This window comes from Xiphophorus maculatus, chromosome 1, assembly GCF_002775205.1.
Source record: "Xiphophorus maculatus strain JP 163 A chromosome 1, X_maculatus-5.0-male, whole genome shotgun sequence".
NCBI classification, from domain to species: domain Eukaryota; kingdom Metazoa; phylum Chordata; class Actinopteri; order Cyprinodontiformes; family Poeciliidae; genus Xiphophorus; species Xiphophorus maculatus.
Window position 1 is genome coordinate 4,740,612 of NC_036443.1, and position 14,279 is coordinate 4,754,890.

The following is a 14,279-nucleotide window of genomic DNA, read 5'->3' on the forward strand; positions in this document are numbered from 1 at the left end:
GCAAAACGCTGCTAATTTATATTGGTCTCTGTAATGGTACAAAATTAAATATATACATAAATAACTAAAATGTGTTCACAGAAATAAATCTGTAATTAAATTATAAATAAATTATATTTTGTTTACAAAATAAATTAACTTAATAAATAAAGATTTGCTCACAAAAAAAATAAACGTTACCTCTTTTAGGATAAAAAAAAAATAAGATTGCACTTTAATCACTTTGCATTGAACATTTGATTTGATTTGAACCCAAGACTTATTATGAGGAGCCTGCTGATTTTTTAAAGATATTTTGAAGAGCTTCACGTACCCCCTGCAGTACCTCCACGTACCCCCGGGGGTACGCGTACCCCCATTTGAGAACCACTGTCTTAGAGAAAACCTTCAGGACATCGTTCTTCCGTCTTTTTCATTCTTAAGAAGGAAAACGTTGCTCAGAGTCCGGTCGCGAGGCTAAATGAGTTGATTTGTTGAAAGTGTTTGAAGTGATCTGAAGTGAGTCACTTCAGATCAATGTTAGCAAAGGAGTATTTACATTAAAAACATTATTTGTATGTTATGACACAGAAATATAAGGACTGACGCGAGTCTGTATTTAATAAGGTTGAACACTTTCTAAATAAGCTGTGACTTACTGCCACCTGCTGGCCAAAATAACAGCAGGACTGTGACTGTTTCCTGTAGGTGAAGTAAAAGATTCCAAGCAAATGATCCAAGTACATAACTGATGTCACAGGGACTCTTTAGAGCTTTTTCTTACTTATTTTGTCCTTCTGTCAGTATTTTTCAGCAAATAAAAGCAGATGTTTATTATTATCAGTCTTTATCCAGCTGGACCAAAATTCATCAATGGAACATAAAGAGTATTTACCTTTATCTCTGGATGTTCTAGTCTCTTCATTGCTTTCCCAAATCTATCCAGATAAACAACATTTGGATAAAAAAAAGAAAGAAGTACAAAAAGAAAACTATTGTCAAATTGAAAACTGATTTATAATCATAAAATAAGTGCTTGAGTAAATATTAACATCACTGCCAGTCAGCATTTGGCTGCTGCCACAACAGGAAGTCTGTGTTGATCGTTCTCAATCAGGCTGTGCATCCAGACTGCATCTTATGTCATTCCTTCTGCTAAAATATTCAGACTCTGTCAGGTTAGATGAGGATTGTGTAGCCCAGCCACAAATTCCCTATGAGACTGTGTTCTGGGCTTTGACTGGACCAATCCCGAACATCCATCTTGTTGTCTTCAAACCATTTCATGACTTTTTTTTAGTAAAGTAAAAGTCTTGAAAAGACTTTTTATTCCCTCACTTACTTTGACCCTAACAACTCTCGCATATTTAGTATTGATCTCCTGCATATTTTGTATTATTATTAGTAGTAATATTTGGAGTATTTACAGATATTCTGTGGAACGTACCTCCCAGTTCTTAGCGGCAACTCTGCCAGACTTCTCTGCAGAGCATGAGAAAAATATCGAAAGAAAATGCAGCTTAGGAAGCTGAAATAAGCACAACTCTGCTTCACGCATTATTAGCTGGTGTTTGCAAAGCGAGGCCAGGAGTGCGATTCATTTTTCCGGCCCTGATTGGCTCAAGAGCGAAGACAAACAAGACCCTCAATGATATGTGTTGCGGTAGTAGTGAGACGTTGTTTCATTGCGTGTATTAATGCGTTTTAAAATATTTTCCTTGTTTGCGCTACTAAAAAGGGCAGTTGCTTTAGAGCGGTATTGCGTTGGCCACCAAAAGGTCACACCAGTCTTCAGAAGGTCAGTGACTGCAGCACAATAAATAATATGAACAAATAAACAAACTGACAGAAAAAAACATGTCAGACGCAAAGTTGTGCTGTTCAAATTGTGTAATTATAAAAACATTTCACATTTTTGAGTCATTCAATAAAAAAAAAAAAAAAATGTTCACAGCTTCCATTAAAAACAACATACTCCACAAAAACAAATGAATATGCAGTTTAACAAAAGGGTTTTATACATTTGATATTCTGAGCTAGGAGACAGAGAAAAGCACAGGTAAAAATGATTTACAGATATCGGGGGAAATAATTGTTCGCCATCAGCTGAAGGTTGTCAAGGTCACTCATAACATGAGGATGGAACACAGTAAGAATACAGATCAGCACAGCGGGTGGGATCTTACATCACAAACAGGAGAATGACAGCATAGAGTATCAGCACTTTTAACATTACACCGCTGATTTAAAAATTTAAGTGCAAGATATCATACATAAATTATTTGCATAAATATGTGGATACAAAATAAAGACCAACAGTTAATTTGCAAAGCTGCTTTGGCACGATTGCAGAGTTACAGTACTGAAATAATTAGGTCCAAACGTAAAATGCACTGTAGAATTTACTGTGTGTTACCAATGTGCCTCATCTCTTTCAGGACTAACACATCATTCAGTCAAACAAAACAATTTCCCTCATGAACTAAAAGATGGATATCTTGGGATTACTCAAACTGGATTTACTGGATTTTCATGTGTCTATCTGCCTACGTTTGGTAGGCAGATAGACAATAGTAGTATATATATATATATATATATATATAAATAGTAGTATATATTTGATTGACTTTGGTTTCACTTAACCTACTGCTGAAGAGCAATCCTTTTGAGTTTTGAAATGAGCAAGGCTGTCAGACTAAATAACTGAACAGCCAAACACTGAAGCAAAATCCCGTCATTCCATTTGGGGTCAGGTACTGAAGTGCAAATGTTTCACATCAGGTCAGCAGTTTGCTGCGGATAACTTTTAAAGAATCGCTTGCAACTTTACCGTGCTGAATGTCCAAGCTGGGGTTTAGAGTTATTGTGAAGATGTTTTATTATCAGATATTGTCTTATGTTTGGCTAAACACAATTATATAGAAAGTCATAGGAATCGGAATTTTTTTTTTACTAATTTGGGTTCAGAAAATATTGTATTTTTATTTCATTTGTTGCCCATAAAAATCTTTATATTGCTACAGAACCAACAAGCTAAGGATAGTTGAAAAAATCTGTAATTTTTTCCCCATAACCTTTTAGCTCCTACGTCTAAATAAATACAGTTTACTGAGAGTAAATCAGTTGTAGATAACAGGTTTTAAAAAATATGTGCATGTTTTCATTTTATTTTATATAACTTCGACCAGCATGTTAATATGCCTGTTAGATTTTGGGTTTATTCTCTTCAGCCCAGACATTCATCCGTCATTGTATTCAGATCCATCAAAGAAACATTATAGGGTAAAGAGTGCCATCTAGTGGGACATTGTCAAATTAAATCAATACCAGAAAGTTCCCACCTTTCATCCAGAGGCGTGGGATTAACATCCCATATCTAACATAAACACATACAAAGAATTATGCAAAGGTAGTCAGGCTGCGGGTGATTCCAAATGTTTGTAGCTTGAAGAATAAAACGTAGGGATATTTCCATCCAGCCTTCGCAAAGCCATTCACATATGTTTTGAGGCATGCTGTTCATTGCTAAATCACATATATTGTAACGTTTATTACCTCATCGTGATAAGCTATTGTTACAAAATATCAATTTGATGTTTGAGACTAAGTCATGAATTTCTAGTGAAGTTTGATTAGTATTTGGTTGAATTTCTTGCTCAAATCCACCTTTTTGCTGTTGGTATTTCTCAGCACACAGTTGTACAATCTTTTTAAAATAAGATTGCACTAAAGACCACTGTCAGCTGGAAAATAGAGCAACATAGGTTACGTTCACACGACAGGCAAATGTCATAGAGTCCGCTTGTTTTGCCCAGTTTCGACTTTCGTCCGACTTTTTGAAAAAAATCTACTTGTGCCTCTTCCCTATGTGGAACTAAATCGGATACGAACCCGATTGTTTTCAAAGCATCTGCAGGCTGAACAGTCTTGTTCACTTTTATGTCATTGATGTATGACAGGCGTCATAATTCCACATCAGCAGAAGCCAAAATATCGCTACCTTTGAATCTAAAATCTCTTGTACAGTTGCTTTCAAAAGTATTCATGTGCTTCTCAAGGTGAAAATGCGTTTGTTAGTTTGTGCTATTCACCTGTGATGATAATCGATGTGCACATCATCATATATTTGCTATCGAAAGAAAGACCTCTTGAGCGGATTTCGCAGATTAACTAAAGCAAAGAAACTTGAAGCCTGACTTGGAGGGAAGGTTTCTGAAACCCTATCAGGACTAAAAAGCAAGCCGTCACATACCAAACTACCAAATTCTCTTCTCTCCATAATAACACAAGCAATATTTCCAAAGGCGTGAGTGCAAAGACTGAAAAAGAAAAACGCTCACAAGTACACCAGCCGAATTTCTTGTCAGAGACTGACTGGTACAAACGTTTGACTGAAGCCACAAAGAAAAAAAAGGCACATGGCAGACTGTTTGGAGATTTCCAGAAACCTTCCCACCGGAGGAAGACCCGGCTGTGCTCTCCAAGAACAACATGACCCATTAGAGTGTGGCTTGATCAAGGCAAATTTGGAAAATGTCCTTAAGTGAAGTCATTCATGCCACTGTTAAAGCCGTATCACTTCACAATAGCAGAGACTTTGTAGAACTGTGCTGTTAGCATTAAGCTAAGTGCTACAAGACAATGTGGTGACACTACCATTGTGATGAGGTTGGAGTCTGAATGAGACCACCATGGCAGCGCTCCCACAGCTGTCTTTACACTCCACCACCCACAAGCTCCTTTGATTTAAATGTTTTATGCATGCTCAATACCTTTAGAAAACACACACACTCTACCATGCATAACGGGGAGCAAACTGTGTTTTTAATACATTTTAGAGATGGTGGATGGTCTCGCTAAGAGAGACCATCCACCATCTAGTTGAATTTTCACATCCTTGAAATGTTCTGGTTCTCCCTGATTCTGTTCTCTCCTTGCTTTGCACCAACAACACATCAATTGCTTCTGATGGATCCTATCCAACAAATGTCCCTTGCAATTATCATCCCAAGAATGAAGCAAGGTAATGGTAGACGTTTGCTCTGGGTTCCTTTGGGACACAGAGTTCATAGCAGAGGGCAGAATTGTCATAATCATTTAAGATTCTTGAAGCTAAACTACTTCAGACTACGAATATAAAAAGGGACAAGAGACACTGTAATGGCTCGACACACGAGGGGTGACAAACAACAGCGAAAGACAAAAGTTTTCACCACTTGTGGCGAAACCCAACACACAGGACACAGTAGCGACGACTGCATGAAAAGTTGAACATTATTATCTTTCTTGTGTCATGTCAAAAACTCATGTGTGCAGGTTTACATGTATGTATGAGCTCAAAATGTCCTATGAGCAAATCTTGCCATTAACTTGCCAGGAGAAAGGCTAGTCAATGGTGCCCTAAGCTCCATAGGAGATGAACGGAGAGGGAGTGATGTCATCTCCTTTGTGTCGAGCCCTCAACAGAGTGTACACTCAAGACAAAGCTGGAGACAAGGCATGTCCAAGAATGCCCCTGAGTAGTGAGAGTCCATTAAAAGTTCAGAGTTAAACATAACAGATCATCAACAGAATCTCATGTTACAAACCAACTCAATCAGAGTGTGGCAGAATCTGCCAGGAAGACTGGAATCCGTTGTCAATATCCAAATGTGAACAGTTTCTAGAGACATTTCGAAGATCACACACTACGGGCTAACGTGTTTTTTGTTTGTTTGTTTTAGGAAAAACTGCCTCGCAGCCTTCAAAAAGGGACATTTTGTGTAAGCTAACTAGGAAAATGGTAAGAATATGAATTTTGCATTAAAGTGTTGAAAGCATGATAGAGCCTCAATACTTTCTCTGATGTAAGGGCCGTTCAGTACTCTGCTTTACTTCCTGTGAGAAGAAGAATATTTGGCTACATTTTCACTGGCCTTGAGGATTCTTACAGCATCTTAAAACATGGCTTTATCTGTTCTTAGAAAACCGATCGTATCTTCCAGTCAGTCACTGTAAAACAACGGACAAATAGGAGATTCCTTTTTTTTCTACTCTTACTCTTTCAAAACTGCAAAATGTTTCTGTGAGGAATCTAATCGATCTTTGAAAGATGGTGTTAAGCTGGACACAGTCAAGATGATACACACACCACCGACTTGAAGTCACTTAACTGATCAGATCTGAGTTATTTTTAGAGATGAAAAGCTAGGAGAAATAACTTTGTGAGGCTTTCGCTGAGTCAATCAAACATACATGTCAGAAACACATGCAGTCAAAGCACGATTTCATTCTAAAAGAGCAGCATGTTAGAAGTGCTACACACCCTGTCTGGGTGTATGTGCATTTGTGCATGAAGGCATCCTGGGTATTTTTTTTTTAATAATACACAAACAGAGACTCTGTATTTGGAATGGAGGGTCTAAGATGTCATAACCTGGCATGCAGGTTGATAATGACGCCATCTTCTGGCAGATCTTTGACTGGCAGGTCGCTTGCGTGCTCCGTTCCCTGGTCTGTGCTCTCGCAGCTGGTCTGAGGAGACTCTGGAGGTGGCTGGTAGAGAACGCTGGCTACGAGGAAAAAGATGGTACCCAAAAGCTGAAACCGAATACAAGTGTTAATTACTGCCTTTCAGCAAAACAATATCACACACACATGACAAAAAATGCACCTGCAGCATTTGGGAGGTGTATCTGCTGGGTGCTATCTAAGAGCACCACTTTCTTTTTCTCCCAAATCATGACAAATTGAAGTGGACCTTCTTTGTCAGCGGGAGTTACACACCACAACCGCCTATACATCAGCAAATACTTGACATACCTTATAAAAACACTTATAACTGCCTGTTTTAATAGTTGAATTAATAGTTGATAGTTGAATTATAAATTTGTCTAAATAATCTATATTTCAATGTAATCAATACAAGCAAGATTATTTTTGAGAAAAGACGTTCACTCATGTCAAAACTGAACTGTCCTCATCTCCTCAAGTGGGAACACAATTTGACACAGAGAGTCTGCAGCTGCTGTCCTCTCATGTAGAAGTTCACCTGATCTATGATGGCTGATAATCAGCACAGAGAGATTGTGCTGGAAATTTAAATGGACTTTACAACGGGAGGCATCCCTCCAGAACCACAGTGAGGAAGTATTCTTTGTTCTGTGCCACTTTCTTTCATTTTTAACATCTTCAAAGTGAAATGGTGTCTGACTATGAATATTACCTTGAAGATGATTCCAGCGACAAGTGTGTACTGACTCATGGCTGAGTTGTGATAGATGTAGCAGGAGCCTTGATCGCCACACTGGTCTTGCCACAATAAGCAGGAAATATCAATCACTGAACCAAATGCAATCGGTCCTGGAATACTGCCTGTATTGAAAGCAGGGGTACAGGGGGAAGGAAGAATTCAATTTTTGTTGTAAGACAATTTTGAGACTTAAGGCATACTCAGAGAAAGAATTGGACTTACCAAGTGTGCGCACCACTATCCACTGGATGCCGAGAGCAAAGGATCTCTGACTATCTGGTACACATCTGTACAGAACAGGGTTGGACAGATATAAAGACAGACTTCAACTCAAAGTTTAGTCCATGGCTGCCTGAGTAAAAGTCTGTTTTTTGGAAACTCAAATCCAAGGTTGTGACTTTTAGCCTTAAACACTTGTAGACTATTGCCTTAAGTTTACTCAAGTTAACTCGCTTCCTTAAGGGCTCAGCATGGCCGAACTGCTGCTCACACGACGGTCACATAATTTTCGGATGTTACGCTTTTGCACAGACCCTTCACGGTGCACTGCAATGGGAGGGGTTTCACAGGAGTCAAGCTCCTGAAAATGTTTCACCATGTGTTTAGAGAGTGGACTATTACAAGTTGCCCAGGGGAGTTTTGACAAGCAAGGGCAGGTGACAAAATGACGGGATTTTCAACATGTTTCAATCTGCAACAATGAGAATTGATTTCAGCAGTTCAGCTTAACCACACAGAGCCCTCTAATGTCGGTTGATGCATTTACTACACAAACCAGGATTTACACCGGAAGCTCTTTGCTGCCACCTAGTGGTCAAAATTATGTCAGATTATAGTTGCTTTTTTTTCTCATTTTCATTCAGGAGACCTACCTTTGCATTTATTGGACGCACTATATATCAAGTAAACCATTTCTACCGAATTTAGCATCTGCTTAACAAAGACGTCCTTCTGTTGCCATGACACATACCTGAGAGTGGCAGTGAGAGCTGGGATGCTACAGAGAAAGGTGAAGCAAATGATGACGAAGAGCAAGGAGAGGAAGACTGGCATGTGGTGGCAGGAGCTGCTGCACTTCCCTGTCAGAGCGAAGCCCTCCTCACCCCACGATACGTTCCCCATCACACAGGCACACCCAGAGTACACCTGAAACACAGACACAAGTATGCTTGGTTATGGTGTTTATCGCTGACCTCTTTTTTTTTCTTTATTCCTTTGGATTTTGAGAACATATTTATTTTTCAACAAGATTTTGCTACATGTCTTTTTTTTTTTTTTTAAAAAGGCAAGTTCCTTATTCTTCCTGTTCCTTTTTCTAAAAAATGGGCATGAGGATGTTAGCTTCTGCAGTAGCGCAAGATGGTTTCTTCTGCGTGTACTAATGCAAATTTGGGCAATTTTGTTAGAAACATGTAATTGTGGAGGAACATTTTGCTAACTAAATATGAAAACTGAGAAGTTCTATGACAATGTGAAGTTAAATGTGTTGATCTAACATTTAACTAAAACATTTACATTTGAATTTCCCCAAATGTAGATTCTGTGACAGAGTTTTGTGTTCTGTTTCAAAGAGCTCTCTTCCTCTTGCAAGGATTGCTACATGTCTTTAATAAATAAGCAGAATCCTTATTCTTCGTGTTCCTTGTTCAAAAATGCATTATGGGTAATTTTGTCAGAAATATGTCACTGTGGAGTACAATTTCTCTGAAGTTAGAAAGTTAGAGCAAGGCATATAATTTAAAAGATGAACATTGACCTTTCCCCAAATATAAGTGCTGAAGAGCTCTCTTGCACACATTTGGCAAGTGAAAACTTTCTAGTCTTCTTATCAACTCTGTCACACCTGAATGTCTAAACACAATGGACATTCAGGTGTCTGCAGGTAATTCTGAACTGCCTCAGTTATCACCGGGGTCATGTTCTTCCAGTCTTACAGAAATAAAACAAGCAGTGCGTGCTGTACCTGTCTGCCTGTGGACGGTTCTGTGTGGTTGATGGTGGTGCAGCCGGCGTGGCACGGGGAGTAATACATCACCCCGTCCGCCCCACACACTGGGTTGTACACTTCTCTGGCACAGTTACAAGCTGCATTACAACTCACTGTGAGGTTCATGTCCAGAGCAGACCTGCAGAAAGAGGCAAAGGAAGAAAGACAGGAAGAGACAGACGGTGAGAAACAGGTGGGAGCAGGGGGCCAAAGAAGGAATTTAGCCTGTTTAAATTTGGCTAGTACCATTTTGTTATGTGATCTATTTTTAGCCATCAGCTAATGAATAGGAGGAGGATGAATGTGGCATAGCATTTTAAAATGATGTGTACTGGATTTTCTGAACACACTCTGACATTAGACTAACGTAATGTATCAGTACTGAGATTTCATGTACACACTTAAAGTACTTCTGCTCAAGTAACAGTAGCACTACTTCACCATCTTTTTGCTTAAACACAAGTAAAACGCAAGTAAAAAAGCAACTTTTCAATGAAATTACTCAAGTAAGGGCAAAAACGGATTTGGTTAAAAGGCTACTCAAGTAAAAAAGACAGACAAAACATAAGGCATGTGCAAATTCTGGTATTTTATTAAAGATTGAAAACAATACAAACAACTATAGCAAAAAAGTAGTAGTGTAAATCAAATTAATTAGTCTATTCCATGAGCTGTGCCTATATATATATATATATATATATATATATATATATATATATATATATATACATCTGTGTTGTTGCACCACAACACAGATGTCTTTGTAGCTTTACTGGCTATGACCTTCCTTGCTTTCCTTTGAAATGAATGAAGCTATAAGTTCTTGGTTGCTTCTTATCAGCTTGTTCTTTCATACATGGTGGGCTCTGTTCTCAAAGCTTAATGCATTATTCCTCTTAAACTGAAACACAATGAAGTCAGATTGAACTTTTATATAAGGTATCTGGAGGGCTGCAGTTAGATCAACTGATGAACATATTTATGTAGCTTTAACATGTTTTTAGTTCTCTTATGCAAAGTTCACAGTTTTTGATTAATTGGTCTGCAAATTAGGATTGTGACAGATTTAATATTTTCTTCTTGAGGACATCTCAAAATTTCAGAAAAGAAGGTGACCCTAACCCTATAAAAGAACTTCATTGCATCAAAGCATACTATATGTCATTATCATTTATGGGATTTATTAATGTCAAAACATAAAATGAATTCAGGATGGAGGGTTATTCAGAATAATAGGGATGGTAGCTTATGAAAACCATCTTGTAATGACATAAAAAAGTGGTAACAGAGGACAAGTGTAAGGATGCTAAACTTTCAGCTAGAGCCAAGTTGAAGGACATATAGAACCGGTTCCAGCCCAATATGGACAACTGGGACAAATCAAAGTTTCAGTCTTGTTGTTTTTTACCTACCAGGTGTTAAGAGAATAATGCTTACCTGTTTCTGAGTCGCGGTTTCTTGGGTTTGTCATACAGATGTTTGTAGTGGTCCAGCTGGTCCTTCCCCATCAGCCCCAGCTGATAAGGGGCCGTGACCCCAGCCATGGGCACATTGGGGCAGTGGACGAGGAAGATGAAGATGGCGAGCAGACTGACCAGAGCGCACAGCATGCAGAAGCGTATGATGCCTCGACAACGCAAGTTCAGCCTCTTCACGATGTAGCCGCCTAAAAACGTGCCACCGCCCCCTGCTGGTACCACCATGTATCCTTAAGGAGCACAGAAAAAAAGCATTGACAGAAATAAGTAAGAAAAAAAAATTGTTCAGCTTCGAGTTACATTCACTTTTGAATAAAAATAAACACAGTAAGCTGTGGCATCAACGGATTTTAAAATTATAAGAAATATTAATTGTCAGTAGTGAGCGGTGAAAATTTTGACTGGTCCTTTAAAGGTTTTATGAAAGATATGATACAACCTCAACCAGGTGAATGAAAATAATTCCCCTTTACATGTTTTCTATTTTAAGCTAAATGGATTTTTGATTATTGCTGAAAATATATCTGGTGAGTATTACAGTAACTATAGTCAGCTTTTGCCCTAGTTACAGTTGGATAGGGGGAAAGTGATATCTAAGAGGAGAAGATGTAGACAAAGAAAGAGAAGAAGACAATGAACAGAGCCTCCTTAGAGTGTACAGTGACACCAGGACTGGGAACAGAGACAAAGGATGCAGTACAAGAAAGAAACAAAACTGAAAGTGTCAGGGTCTGCCTTTTGTTTCCGTTTTATTTTGGGTTTTTTTGGTTTGAGTTTTTTTTTTTTTTCCTGCCGTTGGAACTGGCATTCCTCATGACATCCACCAGAGGTCGCCAACAGACAGAGCCCCTGGAAGGCTGCTGAGTTCAACCCGTCTACACACCTGCAGCTTGTTTTGGAGGGCGTGGATTATGGATTTAAGCAGCAGCTTCTCTCCGTCTCATCGCCTGAGTGTTTGCTTACTTCGATATCCTGCTGTTCCCTCGCGGTTCTGGCGAAGAGCAGTCCTCCCCGAGTTCAGTGCGCGCCTGTGCTCCCCTCGTTGTGGATTCCCTACCTCCTGTGTCCTCCCTCGACGCTGTCGGTGCTACCGGTCAGAAGCCACCCCTCGTGTGTCCACCCTTTCCTCTCGTCGATCCCTCTCTGGTGGAACCCCCCTCATTCCAAGTAAGACAGACTCTGGAATATTCCCGAAGGATTTTCTCCTCACTGCTCTGACCCTGCTTCTCCTGTTGGTAGCAAGACGACCCGGTCATCAGCACCAGGAGTCGCGTCCTGACCCCTCCCCTGACTTCAATAAACTGATTATTGTGCACTTAATCGTTCTCTCTGATTGTGTTCTTGCATGTGGGTTCGTAAAGTAAAACTCAACATGACAGAACACTCAGGCCAAGCTACGACCTCCGCAGACGCGATCAGAGGAGCGTTATCAGACCAACAAGCCCTCATTCAGCTCCACAATTCAGCTCTGAGAGAGCTGGGAAATCGCCAAGCTGAAACTAACCGACGATTAACTGAACTCTCAAATTTCCTACAGAATTCATTACCTCAGGACGCAAATCAACCTTCTGTTTCCCCATCCGCCCCGGATCCGCTCGTCCGCTCCGGCTTCTCTGAGGTCCGCCCGGCAACTCCAGATAAGTTTTCTGGTGACATCAAGAAGGTAACAGGATTTATCCTCCAATGCACCATTGTCTTCAACCATTCGCCACAGAGTTTTCCCAATGATGACCGTAAGATTTCTTATGTCTTATCCTTGTTGACGGGCCGAGCCTTAGAGTGGGCCGAAGCCCGGTTTACCACCGCAGTTAATTATGGATGTACCTACCCCGAGTTCCTAACTGAGTTAAAACAGGTCTTTTGCCAGGAGACGGAAGGAACATCCTCTTCCAGAGATTTGCACGGGTTAAAGCAGGGGCAGAGGAGTGTTTCTGATTTCGCCATAGACTTTAGGATCAAGGCGGCTGCATCTGGCTGGAACATGGTAGCTCTCAAGAGCGCCTTTTTCCATGGGCTAAACGAGCAGATAAAGGACGAATTAGCCACATTGGATGAGCCAGAATCCCTGAACGATTTCATAAACTTATCCATAAGATTGGACAACCGAATCCGTACTAGAGCCAGGGAACGCACCCGTCGAGTTTCTTCTCCATGCACCTCTCTAACCAGTAGTCGTCTTTCTGCTCAGCACTCACCTCCTTCCCCAGCCCCATGTATGGAACCCATGCAAATAGGAAACACGAGGCTCACACCCGAGGAGCGTCAACGGAGGTTACGCTCCCAGCTCTGTATTTACTGCGGTGAGCCGAATCATGTGATTGCTAATTGTCCTGTACGTTTAAACCCGCAGGTCCGGCAGTGAAGGCGGGGAAACTGCCGGCACCGTCCACTCCTAAACCCCGTCTCACCTTCCCTGTCACCCTATTCGCCAACAATGACTCACTTTCTGTGTCAGTTCTCATTGATTCCGGTTGCGAACAAAATCTCATCAGTTCCGACATAATTCACCAGCTTTCCGTGCCTACTGAACCGTTACCAGTTCCTCTCCGTGTCGCTGCCCTGGACGGGAGGGGTCTACCCCAGATAACCCACCGGACCAAGCCACTACGCCTGCTAATTTCTGGTAACCACACTGAAGAGATCATTTTCTATGTGTTTCCCACTATCAGTTCCCCCATAGTTCTAGGATTCAACTGGCTATTCAAGCATAACCCCCAGATAGATTGGGTTGAGGGACGGATTACTTCCTGGTCTTCCAAGTGCCACACCACCTGTCTCCGTTCCGCTGTTCCTTCGCAGCCCACACGTTCCACGATGGATGAGGTGGATCCATCCGACGTCACCGCCGTCCCTAGTGAGTACCATGAACTCATCACTGTTTTCAGTAGGGACAAAGCCCTCTCTCTACCACCTCACAGACCATATGACTGTGCCATCGACCTCCTGCCTGGGGCCCCTCTACCTAACAGTAGACTGTATAACATCTCCAGGGCCGAACGCCAGGCCATGGAGGACTACATAAATAAATCCCTCGCTGCAGGTATTATCCGTACCTCGTCTTCCCCTTTGGGTGCTGGGTTTTTCTTTGTGGGGAAGAAGGACGGTTCTCTGAGGCCCTGCATCGACTATAGAGGCCTAAATCAAATCACCATCAAAAACAAGTATCCTTTACCCCTGCTCTCCTCTGCCTTCGAACCTGTTCAAGGGGCAACCGTCTTTTCGAAACTGGACCTTAGAAACGCTTACCATCTACTACGCATCAGGGAGGGCGACGAATGGAAGACCGCTTTTAAGACCCCTATGGGGCACTACGAGTATCTGGTCATGCCTTTTGGTTTGTCGAATGCCCCCTCCTTCTTCCAGGCCCTTGTGAACGACGTCCTCCGAGATTTCATTAATGTGTTTGTCTTTGTCTACTTAGATGACATCCTTATCTACTCAAGGACCCTGGTGGAGCACCAAGAGCACGTCCGTCTAGTTCTCCAGAGGTTACTAGAAAATAAATTGTATGTGAAAGCCGAAAAATGCGAGTTCCACCGCCCATCAGTAACTTTCCTGGGGTACGTCCTTGAGAGCGGACAGATCAGAGCAGCAGAGGACAAGA

The 14,279-nt window shown here is 41.0% G+C and overlaps 1 protein-coding gene across 3 annotated transcripts in view; it reads right to left on the reverse strand.

Annotated features, from left to right (window-relative positions):
* Window positions 1-1,901: 1,901 nt before the first annotated feature.
* The window catches only part of slco4a1 (solute carrier organic anion transporter family member 4A1), a 37,008-nt gene continuing 24,630 nt past the window's right edge, over window positions 1,902-14,279 (reverse strand). For all 3 annotated transcript variants that reach the window (XM_014470924.2, XM_023337193.1, XM_023337206.1), the window contains 6 exons: window positions 10,635-10,905; window positions 9,174-9,336; window positions 8,181-8,356; window positions 7,433-7,497; window positions 7,184-7,332; window positions 1,902-6,558 (listed from right to left, as the gene is read on the reverse strand). In XM_014470924.2, the coding sequence (XP_014326410.1) occupies window positions 6,388-6,558; window positions 7,184-7,332; window positions 7,433-7,497; window positions 8,181-8,356; window positions 9,174-9,336; window positions 10,635-10,905 (995 nt within the window). In that variant the 3' untranslated portion in view covers window positions 1,902-6,387. The remainder of the gene's footprint in view (window positions 6,559-7,183; window positions 7,333-7,432; window positions 7,498-8,180; window positions 8,357-9,173; window positions 9,337-10,634; window positions 10,906-14,279) is intronic.